General features: G+C 47.8%; 1 protein-coding gene across 7 annotated transcripts in view; it reads right to left on the minus strand.

Moving 5' to 3' along the window:
• The window catches only part of LOC135902261 (uncharacterized), a 761,927-nt gene that overhangs the window by 46,238 nt on the left and 701,845 nt on the right, over window positions 1–13,844 (minus strand). For all 7 annotated transcript variants that reach the window (XM_070541346.1, XM_070541345.1, XM_070541343.1 and 4 more), the window contains 3 exons: window positions 11,155–11,313; window positions 5,122–5,288; window positions 4,188–4,382 (listed from right to left, as the gene is read on the minus strand). In XM_070541346.1, coding sequence (XP_070397447.1) covers window positions 4,188–4,382; window positions 5,122–5,288; window positions 11,155–11,313 — 521 coding nt within the window. The remainder of the gene's footprint in view (window positions 1–4,187; window positions 4,383–5,121; window positions 5,289–11,154; window positions 11,314–13,844) is intronic.

Here is a 13,844-nt window from a genome sequence, read left to right on the forward strand (position 1 = left end):
CTTCAATGTTCGTTTGAGCCGACCGGATCAAGGCAAGCTCGGCAAGTACGGTGCTCTGAGCGGATTCATTACGAGATATGGCTTGGTAAATTGCTTCCAAAGACGGCGGAGCATCGTTTCCGTTCGGGCCTGGGTTTAGTTCGACGTCACCAGATAAAACAAAGACAAGAGAAATAAGGTGGGCGTTGAGCCAGTGGAAGCAAGGAATACATAGCATCTTTTGACAACACTCGATGGCGTCGTTACATCGTTAAATAAAAACAACATGGAAGCTAGTCAAATAGTCAAATTTTCCTAATAATATTCGTTAATAGAATAAGTACACCATTTTTTAACGTTTAAAAGCATTGAGACCTTACGACAGCTTGCAGATGCGTTGAGTGAGACGCTGCACAACACCAGAAGTATGAGCGTGTGGCTTGTGTGGCGTCAGTGGGGTGGTTACGTTTAGTACACTCTAGCATCGTTGTTACTTTGGAAGCCACAACTATCTGGATGAGTATTTGCTTTTGCAGAAGAACAAGCCACTATTGAGTCTGCATGTATAGGCGACTGGCGCAATTTGTAGCTATGTAGTGGTTGACGATGATGGCAATCGAGTATGCACGTGCCTTAAGTTGAAGTGGCGTTCTTCTACCGACCTGGTTTGTGTTTACAAACGAAATTTTAAACGAATTGTGTAAGCAGAAGAAAAAAAAATTGTTGAGCTCCAAAGCCGAAGGCGCTGATGGGCACACCCGATTAAAACGTAGCTAAAACTGGCGCGCGACATTGCTCCACAGAGCTACCAAAGCGCGGTAAAACAGGAAAACGCCTATTTCGACGGCGCTTTGTTTCGTCACACATTGCCCATCCCACATCGCTGCGACTCAGCGACGGCGTGACCACCTTGTTGGAAATCAGTTGTGGAGAGCCCACGACGTCGCGGCGGTCGCTGAGCAGCGGAATTCGATGTGTCGCTGACTGAAAATCACGCCATGTGAAACAGCCTTATGGCGTGTAGCGGAGGAGGGGGGTATAGCGAAAGCGTGAGACGAAAGGCGTACTGTTGCGCAACCCAGGCTCTGCGGCGACCAGTGCTACGTGATGGCGCCAGCAGCGCGCCGTCGTATGTTCACCGATGACGCCATCGATAAGCAGTGCGGTGAGCGTGTACATCGATAACATACACGGAAACAAAGCGCTGCGTGAGTTAAGGTCTGTGTGCGGCGGTTGCTGTGAATCGCGCCCAAGGTTTACCCACGCGCTGCCCCTCGCGATCTCCTGATCATCGAGGCAGTTACGCCACACTTCGCTCGGTTTGCAATGTGCCGCACGAGACAGATTGTCCGCGCCAGCCAATATATCGCGGAATAAAATCACCTATGGAGGTGCACTCAAATTTCACATTTGGGAGTATCGTAATCTTCGGTGAATTTTTTGTTGCTGTCTATAAGTTCCGCCCATATGTCTACTGGCGCCGCATTACGATCGTTACTGATAGCCCTTCTCAATGTTGGTTGGTCGGTGTCCGCGAAACGCCCGGTCGCTGTGCTCGAAGGGTGCTACGTTCACAAGAATTTGACTTTGCAGTCGGTTACAAAGGTGAACATGCGGACACCGCATGTATTTCGACGCTCGCTCTACGAACAAGGGCCCATAAGGCCGACAATTGCGATGAGTTTCTGGCCACTATCGACGACATTCTTTTTTTCCGACGTGGCCTCCTTCCGGGAAGAGCAGTGTAACGACCACAGTATCTGTCTTTGCACCAGCTACTCTGCCGACAGTTACTACTGCGTTGTTATCTGAGATGACCTGCTCTATAAAAAGAATTACGCGGCTGATGGTGCCCGCCTACTCTTAGCGGTGCCTAAAAAATTGAGAACACACGCGGTCCTCACGATGACGCGATCGCTATGTATGTGGGTTTCAGTGTAATATAGCCCGACATTCAGGGCCTATTCTACTGGCCTAGTATGCGACGGCATATAGGAAAGTATGTGGCCAGTTCTGACAGATTCAAGCGCCCTATTACTTCTCTGGTAGGACTCCACCCTGGGGCCTCACCACCATATCATATTGAAATTAATGGAGTAAATCTTCTCGGCCCATTCCCGCGCTAATCAAACTACAAAAGTTGGATTACGGTGTGTATAACAAAACTGGACCGTCTACTCTTTGTTGTCATAACCCCTTTAAATAAACGCACCCCATCGTAACAATACTATGAGGCAACGCGTCGTGTCTTTTTAATTTTTTTTAGCGGTGGCTTGTTGTGACCATTGTTAGGGTTGGCGTCTGACACCACATGGCGAAAGGAATTTTATCCTACCATCTTCGTCGAAATGAGGCGTGACTTCTCCTGCGATGGTTGGCGTCCCGCACCTCGTGCACAAAGAACTTTCTCTCACCCGACCTTCTTCTACCAGGCCTCGTCGAAATGAAGCGTGCCTACCTAATTCATCATGACCATTTCGAGTGTCTACCTGTCTGCCGGAAGCCCCGCACTGTACAGGCCTCTTTTGTGTGTGTGTGTGCCAGTTTAGAAAGGCCCTTTCCTCAAATTGGACCTAGAAGAGAACTTCCACGAAACCGGAAAGTGCAGAAGAGGTGGACAGGCGTCTACGATTCCGGGAGGCGGGACGACTTCTTCCTTTCAGCAGGCTCGGTATAACCAGAGGAGGAGGGGCCCTCTTTCTGTGCCGGTCGCGTGACATCGACGGAAGCAAGATCGCGCCCATGATTGTATAGAGCCTATTTAAGGGGCTCCGAAATGTACTTTTACTCACTTCATGCTCTTCTTATTTTCTTTCATCTACCTTTGAATAAACAGTGCAAGTTTCGCACTAGAAATCGTCTCGCGCTTGCTTGGTCGCCATGGTCTACCGGATGCCTGCAGTCCGCCCACAACGCCACGCTACCCAATAAGTAACGTCGGTCGACCTTCGATAGGCAGGCACCGCTACTTCTCTGCAGCAGTAAGATACGCTACCCTGGAGTACGCAACACCATGCAGCACCTGAAAAGGGTGCGACGGCACACCGTGTCAGCGCAACGAACGGCCAGTCCGGCATCAAATCGCGTGCTGCCACGCAGCTTCGAATCTATGCTATACAATCTCTCGTGTTCGGTCTTTACTGTTGCATTCGAAACATATGGGTACACCGCGTGGACAGCGCAGGAAATTTAAGAACTGAAACTGTCTATAACGAAGAAAAATTGAGGCAAGTATATCGGGTTGGGTGCTGTAATGTTCCCTTCGCACCCTAAGGTGTTTTAAAAGCTGACATTAAATGCTCGTGATCAGGCTTTTATGTGATATGATTTTCAGGCGCAACAATGCTGGCATAGACTATAATTGTATAAACGCATAATTTTGATGAGTGCGACGCTATTTCATCTTTAACGCAAATCGGCGCAGCACTGAAATGGACCAGCAAGGCAAGCGTGTTTCACAATGGTTCCGGAGATGCACACTGCATAGCGATGACGTAAACATGGGCATAACTACTGAACAAGGGCTGTTATGAATGTGGCAGCCCTTAAATTTTGTATATTGAACATGTAGATATACAAATACACATGAAAATGCTTGTTTTCTGTCATAATAACGTAATTTACCTAAACCCTAACTGTAAAGTTTGTAATATAGAAAACCGAAGCTCGTGGAATTAGCGTTCAAGGTTGTGCCAGCTGGTGTAGCACGACGGAGTAGATGCAGTCCGGAGGAAGCGCAAGAAACAACCGAGGGGGCAAGGGGGAAGCCTTTCCTTTCTTTTCAGCCCCTTGGCTGTTCCTTCAATTTCTCCGTATTGAGTCGGCTATTCAGATTGTTAAGTGCAAATCGTTAGTTCGACACCGGCACCGAATTATTTTAAATAAGCTATGGCGTTTCAACATACTGTACATCCTCGAGAAAGGTTATCGCTGAAAATAAAACACGGTAGCAACAATCTCGCTCTTTTCCACCTTGTTGAGCCACGAGAGTAATAATAATCCACCATCTTGTTAGCACGCAAACGCGGCCTTTAGTTGTACAGTTTGTGCAAATGTTCGCAAGAGGAGCTTTGTCTACACCAATTGCTTGCTATCGTCTGTTACAAGTAGCACGGGAGACATTTCCACAGCACGCCGCCAAAGCCGCACCATAAGCTTCCTGCATGCTCCTTATATTTAGGTCTAAGTGACCAGCTCGTGACACGTACTTGTCGTAGTCGAGAACTGTGTGTATTCTGTGTGCCACCGTGAGCACGGTGCTGGCAGCAAAGCTATCCCGGAGTGTGGCTTGGATCAGGCTGTCCGTGTCGCTGTCCATCTGCGAGGTGGCCTCATCCAGCACCAATATCTTGGGTCTCCGCAGGAGAGCGCGCGCCAAGCACACCAGCTGCCGCTGGCCCACGCTGCACAAATGCGGCCGTTGGCTCGCCCCTTTCAAAAGCAACAGCAGTCTTTGTAAAAGAAGAATTTCAGCTGATTGTTCGAAGACCACGGTAAGGCTATAAACGCGAGGCACAAGCAATGCTGGTGGCACCGAAGAATTTACCGATATTTGTGTAAGAATAAAGGATGCGGGCGTTGGAGACATCACTTCGTTCGCTTAGATTACCGCGAATAACAACAATTATGTGCGCAAAGAAAAAGAAGAGGCAATTAATGTACGCCGCGACCTTTTTGAACTGGGAAAAAGAGCGGCGCGTTGTTCTTGAGGAGGTCTGCGAAGAAACGCTGACGGGGTCTTTGACGGCTGTGGGAATACGGCCTTAGTGAATAGCCGAGCTATGCTGGCCCGTGCTATGACGGGGCTATCGCGCGAGAATTGCGGCACGTTTTCGATGCTGTGCTCGCGAACGATTGCCCACCGCTTCTCTCGCCGCTCACTGCCACTGGATACGAACACCTGACTTGATGCAATGGCACAGTAAGATGTGAAAAACTTGTACCGTGACCTTGGAAACATGTCTACAGACAAGATATTGGTGCAAAACGTTTGCATATGGCAGCTGAAAGATTACTGATAACTAGTGTGCCTAGTAAATATAGTTGCGATGCCCTGCTTGTAATTTTCCGCAATGAACTAATTCCAAAATAATGAAGTAGGCGTTCCGGTGAAAGTTGTTTGCAGCAGGCCATGAGGCGTACCTCAGGCGCTCACCACCCGTTCCGGTGCGCAGCCGGAGCCCGTCGGGTTGCCGCTTCACGTACGACGCGAGGTGCGCCTGCCGCAGCACTCGATGCAGTTCCTCGTCCGAGTGGCACTCGCGAGGGTCCAGGTTGGCGCGCAGCGTGCCGTCCACCAGGCATGGATCCTGCGACAGCGTTTCAGGCAGCGTACGATTGACGAGGCGCTAAGGACGCTCCAAAACAACTTCGCATGTGTGATTAAAGCGAACACGCTTATCTTCATCAAAGATGAAGGAAAAAAAATACGTTACGATGGCAGTTGACTGATATTCACCTATGCCAATTCATATGCAAGAGAAGACATTGTTTGATCGGCCTGGAATTAGGATTCTCAAGTCTTGGAACCGTTCTGGCATGCTTTTCCTTGTCGAGGTAATTGCCGTCCTCTACGAGGTAACGTCATACCTTTGGCCTCTGGTACATCCTGAGCTGACACAGGCAACGAGCAAGCCCCGAAGGGGAGGCGGCCATTGACATCACAACTTGACAAGAGGGCAAAAGACTACTATGATCACTCAGGCACTGCCGCCTCCATGGGCGCCCCTACAGCGGGCTCCGACTGCCTAAAAACCACGAGGGGTATACGACAATTTCGGTGGAGAACTCTCTGCTTGCCTGTACAATGGGGACCCCTTCACCGGTTGTATTAGCTGTACGCGAGAGGTTACGAAAGAGGAAGGTATAGATGGGGCACAACTCGGACGCCGCCTATTCAAATACATGTAAAATGCAGAAAGGATTTTCTGAGATAACCACTGCGTCAAATTGATTGAATTTTGTTTATTTTGAGAGATAAATTTGAAAGAGGATGTTAAATTCCAGTGACTTCTGGAAGCGGAATTTTATTTCAGGACAGAATTTTTTTAATGGAGCTTTGAGGAATTCGAATGTTTGAAAAAATGAAAGCACGAAGTTTGAAAACTCGCAGCTTTGCACTACGATCTGATATCGCAGTTGTGTGAACTACATTCGTCAGAGCATCCAAAGCGGACAAATTTGATGTATAAATTTACATACTATGCAAATTTGCTACATTGTTTGCAAGAGTTTCGCAAAAGTATACTGAAATATTATTGACAGCCATATTTAATGTATCAATTTTGTCCGCTTGAGATGTAGTATTACATATATTGACAAAATTATGTCATACTTCATTGCTGAGTTCATCATCATCATCATCATAACCATCAGCCTGGCTTTGCCCACTGCAGGGCGAAGGCCTCTCCCATACTTCTCCAACTACCCCGGTCATGTGCTAATTGTGGCCATGTTGCCCCTGCAAACGTCTTAATCTCGTCCGCCCACCTAACTTTCTCCCGCCCCCTGCTACGCTTACCGTCTTTTGGAATCCAGTCCGTAACCCTTAGTGACCATCGGTTACCTTCCCTCCTCATTAAATGCCCTGCCCATGCCCATTTCTTTTACTTGATTTCAACTAAGATATCATTAACTCGGGTTTGTTCCCTCACCCAATCTGCTGTTTTCTTATTCTTCAGCGCTACACCTATCATACTTCGTTCCATAGCTCGTTGCGTCGTCCTCAATTTAAGTAAAACCCTTTTCGTAAGCCTCCAGGTTTCTGCCCCGTACGTGAGTACTGGTAAGACAAAGCTGTTATAAACTTTTCTCTTGAAGGATAATGGCAACATGCTGTTCATGATCTGAGAATGCCTGCCAAACACACCCGAACCCATTCTTATTCTTCTGATTATTTAAGCCTCATGAACCGGATCCACAGTCACTACGTGTCCTAAGTAGATGTATTTCCTTACCACTTCAAGGCCTTCACTAGCTATCGTAAACTGCTGTACTTTTCCGAGACTGTTAAACATTACTTTAGTTTTCTGCAGATTAACTTTTAGACCCACCCTTTGGCTTTGCCTCTCTAGGTCAGAGAGCATGCATTGTAATTGGTTCCCTGAGAGACTAAGCAAGGCAATATCATCAGCGAATCACAATTTACTTAGGTATTCTCCATTAACTCTTATTTCCAATTCCTCCCAATCCAGGTCTCTGAATACCTCCTGTGAAAACGCTGTGAATAGCATGGGAGAAATCGCATATCCCTGCCTGACGCCCTTATTTATTGGGATTTTGTTGCTGTATTTATAAAGGAGTACGGTGGCTGTGGAGCCGCTATAGATATATTTAAGTAATTTTACATACAGCTCGTCTACACCCTGATTCCGTAATGCCTGCATGACTGCTGAGGTTTCCACTGAATCAACCGCTTTCTTGCAATCAATGAAAGCTATATATAAGGGTTGCTTATATGCCGCACAATTCTGATTGATAGTGTAAATATGGTCTATTGTTGGGTAGCCTTTACGAAATCCTGCCTTGTGCTTTGGTTGACAGAAGTCTAAGGTGTTCCCGATTCCATTTGCGATTACCTTAGTAAATACTTTGTAGGCAACGAACCTGATCATTTCATAATTTTCCAAGTCTTTGACTTCCTCTTTTCTATGGATTAACGTTACGTTGGCGTTCTTCTAAGATTCCGGTATACTCGAGGTCATCAGGCTTTGCTTATAGAAGGTGGCCAGGTTTTCTAGAATAATCTGCCCACCATCCTTCAACAAATCTGCTGTTACCTGATCCTCCCGAGCTGCCTTCCCCGTTTAGATAGCTCGCAAGGCTTCCTTTACTTCTTCTGGCGTTGCTTGTGGGATGTCAAATGCATCTAGGATGTCAAAAGCCCCTGTTCCATTATCGTCGCGGGTGCTACTGGTACTGCATTAATCTCTATAGAACTGCTCATCCCCTTAAGGTATCTTATCCATATTATTCACGATATTGTCGTCTTTAACTCTTAGCTCACACATCTGATTCTTGCCTATTCCTAGTTTCTTCTTCACGGCTTTCAGGCTTCCTCATTCTTTAGAGCATGCTCAATTCTATCCATATTATACTTCCTTATGTCCGCTGTCTTACGCTTGTTGATTAACTTAGAAAGTTCTGCCAGTTCTATTCTAGCTGCAGGGTTAGAGGCTGTCATACATTGGCACTTCTTAATCAGATCATTCGTCTCCGGCGACAGCTTACTGGTATCCTGTGTATCGAATTTATCACCGACTTCTATTGCACACTCCTTAATGATGCCCATAAGATTGTCGTTCACTGCTTCAACACTAAAGTCCTATTCCTGAATTAAAGCCGAGTACTTGTTCTCTGGCTTGATCTGGAATTCCTCTATTTTTCCCCGTTACCGCTAACTCACTGATCGGCTTCTTATGTACCAGTTTCTTCCGTTCCATCCTTAATTCGAGATCTTACCATCATATTGCTACGGAACAATATTTGCGATCGCGGAAAGGCGAGCAGTGCGAAGACGACGACGACGACGATGAGAAGCTAGCTCGGTCTGTTGCCTCTTGGCCAAGCGCAGTGTATTTTATTGTAAATATACTTGTACATAGCTTTTAGTGTGCGTCTTCCTACGTAACATATCTGGTGGAAGTGGACGTTCCCTGTACCTAGTTACGGAGCTTCGCAGTGGACCGTACGTCGCACCTTCCTTCATGGCTCCCGTCGACGACAACCGGACTCCCCCGGCTCCGACACCTGCTGTCATTTCGACGACCTACATCACTCTCCCCGCTCCCCGTGATCCTGGCGTATTCTCGGGCAAAGATGGGGAAGACGTCGATGACTGGATCAGCCTGTATGAACACGTCAGCCGCAATAACCGGTGGGACCCTACTATTATTCTCGCCAACGTAGTCTTACCTCGGTGGCACACCTCGGCAAGGTGCAGCGCGCCTTGCCGAGCACGTGCGCATCTTGTATGATGCCAGCGTTGGCGCAGAGTGGGAAGTCTCATTTCTAGTCTCGCCCTTCGGGCTCCTCCACGTCCACTTTTGGTTATCCCGCTTGTGGAAGAAGGTATTCATTATCCGCATGTTATTCTGTTCTGCAAACTCTACTAATAATTCTCCCCGGCTATTCCTAGTGCCTATGCCATATCCCCCGACTGACTTGTCTCCAGCAGGCTTCTTGCCCACCCTGGCATGAAAATCGCCCATCAGTATAGTGTACTTTATTTTGACTTTACCCATCGCCGATTCCACGTCTTCATAGAAGCTTTCGACTTCCCGGTCATCATGTCTGGATGTAGGGGTGTAGACCTGTACAACCTTCATTTTGTACCTCTTAAGTTTCACAAGACCTGCTACCCTCTCGTTAATGCTATAGAATTCCTGTATGTTACCAGCTATATTCTTATTAATCAGGAATCCGACTCGTAGTTCTCGTCTCTCCGCTATGCCCCGGTAGCACAGGAAGTGCCCGCTTTTTTGCACTGTATATGCTCGATTTGTCCTCCTAACTTCACTAAGCCCTATCATATCCCATTTACTGCCCGATAATTCCTCCAATAGCACTGCTAGACTCGCCTAACTAGATAACGTTCTAGCATTAAGCGTTGCCTGGTTCAGATTCCAATGGCAGCCGGTCCGGACGCAGAGATTTTTAGCACACACTGCTGCGGCACAGGTCTGTCTGCCGCTGTGTTCAGTTGCTCCGCAGGTGCTGGGGCCTGAGGGCCGGAGTTTTATTGTTGTATTTAGATAGGAAGTTGTGGCCAAGTGCTGCACCAGGGTGGCCAATCCTGCTCTGGTGAGGGAAGGCGTTGCCGGTTCTGGTCACTGGGATCAGGCCGCACTGCACACCTGTTTATGCAACTTTATCAACATGCGAATGTTGTCTTTACACCAGTGGAAAATTTCGTGGCACCGGGATTTGAAGCATGGTCCTCTTGCACGTGAGGTGGATGCTCTACCTCTACGCCATCGCTGCAGCTATTATTCTTTCGCCTAGCTTTTACTAAATAATTGCTGAGTTAGAGAGTTGTAAACGTGACAGTTTAGTTTTATGAAAGTCTGCGATTTCGGATATTATTTAGAAAAATATTAGCGGTCTAAATAAAGAATTCGCTACCAAGAGTCATTAGATTCTAACTTTTTCTTTTGAATGCAACGCCCCTCATCAAATTTCGTGCAGTGTTTGCCGAGAAGAACGCTTTATTTATTTATTTATTTATTTATTTATTCAGGTACCTATAGCGCCCGTTGAGGGCATTGATGTAGGGGGGATGCAGTTGCAATTTCTCCTTTATCATGAATTTAGATAGGAGCCCCCGAGCTAAAAGATTCCTCTTAAGGCAGTCCTGGCCCCCATGTTAACCAAAACCGCTAGAGAATGGGATCAAGTGATTCATGTACCAATGAAGTGAATACATTGCTTCTCTTTTTTTATCATCACGATGCCCGTCGTCGCCTCCAGATTCTTGCCTTGAACACACACCTTGCCTGGTCCAAATGTATAAATGTTGCTTTAACATTAATGGACGTCGTTTGTTGTTTTGCTTCAACCAGAACTGTTACGCACCTAAATGTTGTTTTCATGGTACGCCATGAAAATGAGAGCACAGTAGTGCGCATATGACAACCGATCAACGGGATTCTTCTGAGCGACATGTGTCACGCGCACAGCTCGAAAAAAATGTCCTTTGTCTTCAAAGCAGCGCAATTCATCTTCTTTGTCTCTAAACAATTTCATACTCCTTGGTCCGAAAGCTCAGATATTTACAGGCTGCTTATAAGCATAAGCCGGATCACAAAGAAGACGTTCGGAAAAAAAACAACAGTGGTCAGTTACATGAGCTGAAGAGGGGGAAGGTTAATTCGTACTAACGATCGTGCCTTTATTGAAAATGATACCGCAGAGAACCTACAGCGTTCGATTGGGTCATGAACTGCATCTATTTTCATGTCATGAAGAATTACTTAGCGTGAGAGTATAACGTCAGTGGGTAGAGGTGGGCGACGGAGCAGACATAGTAGTGTGCGAAATGTCTTTCACGTTGACATTGTTTTAGAGTGCAGTGAAGATCCAGGATAGCGACGTACTTGTGAAGTGTAGCGGCCCACCTACGTCACGATGATTTCTTTCGCGTATGACACAACAGTGGCCTTTACGGGGGGAACGTACCTGTGGTATGACGGTGATCGCAGTGCGTAGCCTGCGCAGCGGTAGCAACGCGATGTCGACGCCGTCGACAAGGATGCGACCTCTGGTGGCCCTGATGATGCGCAGCAGGGCCAGCACTAGCGAAGACTTGCCGGCACCCGTGCGGCCGACGATGCCCACCTGCGAGGCGAAGCGTGGCGCTGGCATAATCCTCCCATGTGAGAGCACCTATGAGCGCTTGCCAGAGGCCGCAAAGAACGGGAAAATGCTGTGTGCTGGCATGCGCCTAGATCCGAGTGATTTCATAACCGTGTCCCCTTCTTGATGCTGCGAAGTGATGTTTCGCCACTTATTGCACAGATGGCGACACTCTCCGTCAATGCCCACCAATCGCTAGATTTGCGGCCATTCTTTCGCTGTTTGTGGCGCATCGGTGTGCATAAATGTTTGTTGTCTGCTTCAACTCACGCGGCAGACCTTGACAAGTTGGCGCCCGCTTGCCACTATCATCCTTGGGGACATTCTGTATCTACCTAGTGGACTGGCCATTTCGGCCAACGCTGATCGGCTGGAGCTGAACCCGCAGGCAGGAAACTGGCTGTGGGTGCCGGTTTCTTTCTCGCTTACACCCCAGCCCAGACAATCAGCACTTTAGCAGCAGACGAAATGGACGTGTCCGCAAGGCGAAAACTTAGAGGGTACCCTCTCTCCTTTTCCGTGGATAAACGTTTGTGCTCTACAACTGCGAAATGAATTTGAATCCGTTGTATAGAAAAAACTGGATACATTTCAATCCGCCAAACTATTCAGATGAGCGTCTCAATATCTCCACACCATGTCCTGTTCGCGCTAATAGTGGCAAACGAACCAACGGAGATATCTAGGCTTTTCCTATATTCTGGGCGCGCACATTACGACACAATGTTTATTTGAAAAAGTAATGTGGAGGATTAACGTCCCAGGGAACAGCGCCTCAACGAGGAAAGAAACTGCATGAGCAGGGAAAACGCTATGAGCGGAAACTAAAAGTTCTACCACGCTGCGTTTCGCAGCTATGTTCTTAGGAACATAGGAGGAGCTCTTAGGAACGTTCGTGCCCCACTCATTAAATAAGTCTTAGCTCACAGACAGCGGGAAGAAGAAATGTTTCGTTTCCTTTTCCATATACCGCAGCATCGTCGGAGAACTAAACAGTGTATCTGTTCGCTAACCCACCATCGAACGAGCTTAACATATAACCGCGTTATGCATGACGGAGAGTCGGCTTTCAGCTGAACGAAACACCGCAAATGTGACATGGGCCAGCTAAAGACTGAAACCAGATACAGCATAACGCGACAACTGGCTGGCATCACAGCGGCTGGAGACACGACGGTATATGGAAAGGAAGCCATTGTTTTGAGTTTGCACCTCTCATCAAACAACCGAGTGACGGACACCAATATAAAAGAAACGCAGTTTTCTAAATATTTGTTTCCTGCTTGTCCTCGTCTCAATTTACGCTCGAGCCGCACGCTGCACCGCCCGCCTGCCGCACGCATGCGGTTGTTCAAAATACGGTACGTGTCACATACTAGTGCACAGATTTCGGTTGCCGCTGCATGCACGGACCCAGTGCAAACCGATATTTGTGACCATGGAGCGACATATGAAATTTTTTCGCATGACCACACGCGTGCGGCTGGTAGGCGGTGCGGCTCGAGCGTAAATTGACCGTTGAGCCCCTCCCCCCGGGATGGCTACTTGTTTTTCGATTTCGCCGTCAGAAGGCACTTTGAAGCAGCGTTAGCAGCGTTGAGGAGATGGGCGCAGCACTGGCGACGGCCTGTTGCGGAGGGAAAGCAGCGAAGCCAGAGACACGGCGACACGATGCCCGTGCGGAGGTAGAGCAGGGTTGATGCATGAGAGTGCAAAATTTCCAGAAGTACGGACCTTAAGAATCCTGGGTATGCACATTCAAAGCAACGGGAAAAACACAACTACTCTAAACAAACTAGTCGCATGCGTTGGACAAACCAACAGGCTCATAAGACGAATAGCTAACAAACACCAGGGAATGAAAAAAACAGATTTAAGGAGGCTGGTGCAGGCTTTCGTGCTCAGCCGTACAGTATATTCTCTCCCCTATCTCAAACTGCAGGCAGCGGAAAAGAACAAGGTTGAATGCCTCATAAGACAATCGTAGAAAGCAGCCCCTCATCTCCCTAAGTATACATCAACAGAAAGGCTGCTAATGCTAGGCATACACAACACGCTTCCCGAGCTAGTCGAGGCGCACAGAATCGCACAGTACGACAGGCTAACAAAAACACCCACGGGAAGACACATTCTAAGGACCTTAGATATCAGGCAGGAATGCATGGGACGAGCGCCATGCAAATGCCTAGAGACATACACAAGTATCTGAGAATAGATCTAATCCCGAAAACCATGCATCCCGAACACCACGAAGAAAGGAGGAAGGCGAGAGCCAAAGCGCCCCACAGGCAATATTCAAACCATAAGGAGGCAGTCTGTACCGACGTTGCGCAGCTCTGTGATCACGATGCCTTTTCGATAGGCGTTGTGGGCGTGGACCTAAAACCAATCTCAACCGCCTCTGTGCGGAGCAAAAAGGCACACGAGGCGGAGGAAGCGCCATCGCCCCAGCCATTATAAGCACTGAAGCCAACACAATTTTTAGCGACTCGAAGACAGCCGTTCGAAACTTT

Source organism: Dermacentor albipictus, chromosome 6 (genome assembly GCF_038994185.2).
Source record: "Dermacentor albipictus isolate Rhodes 1998 colony chromosome 6, USDA_Dalb.pri_finalv2, whole genome shotgun sequence".
In the NCBI taxonomy this organism is placed as follows: Eukaryota; Metazoa; Arthropoda; class Arachnida; order Ixodida; family Ixodidae; genus Dermacentor; species Dermacentor albipictus.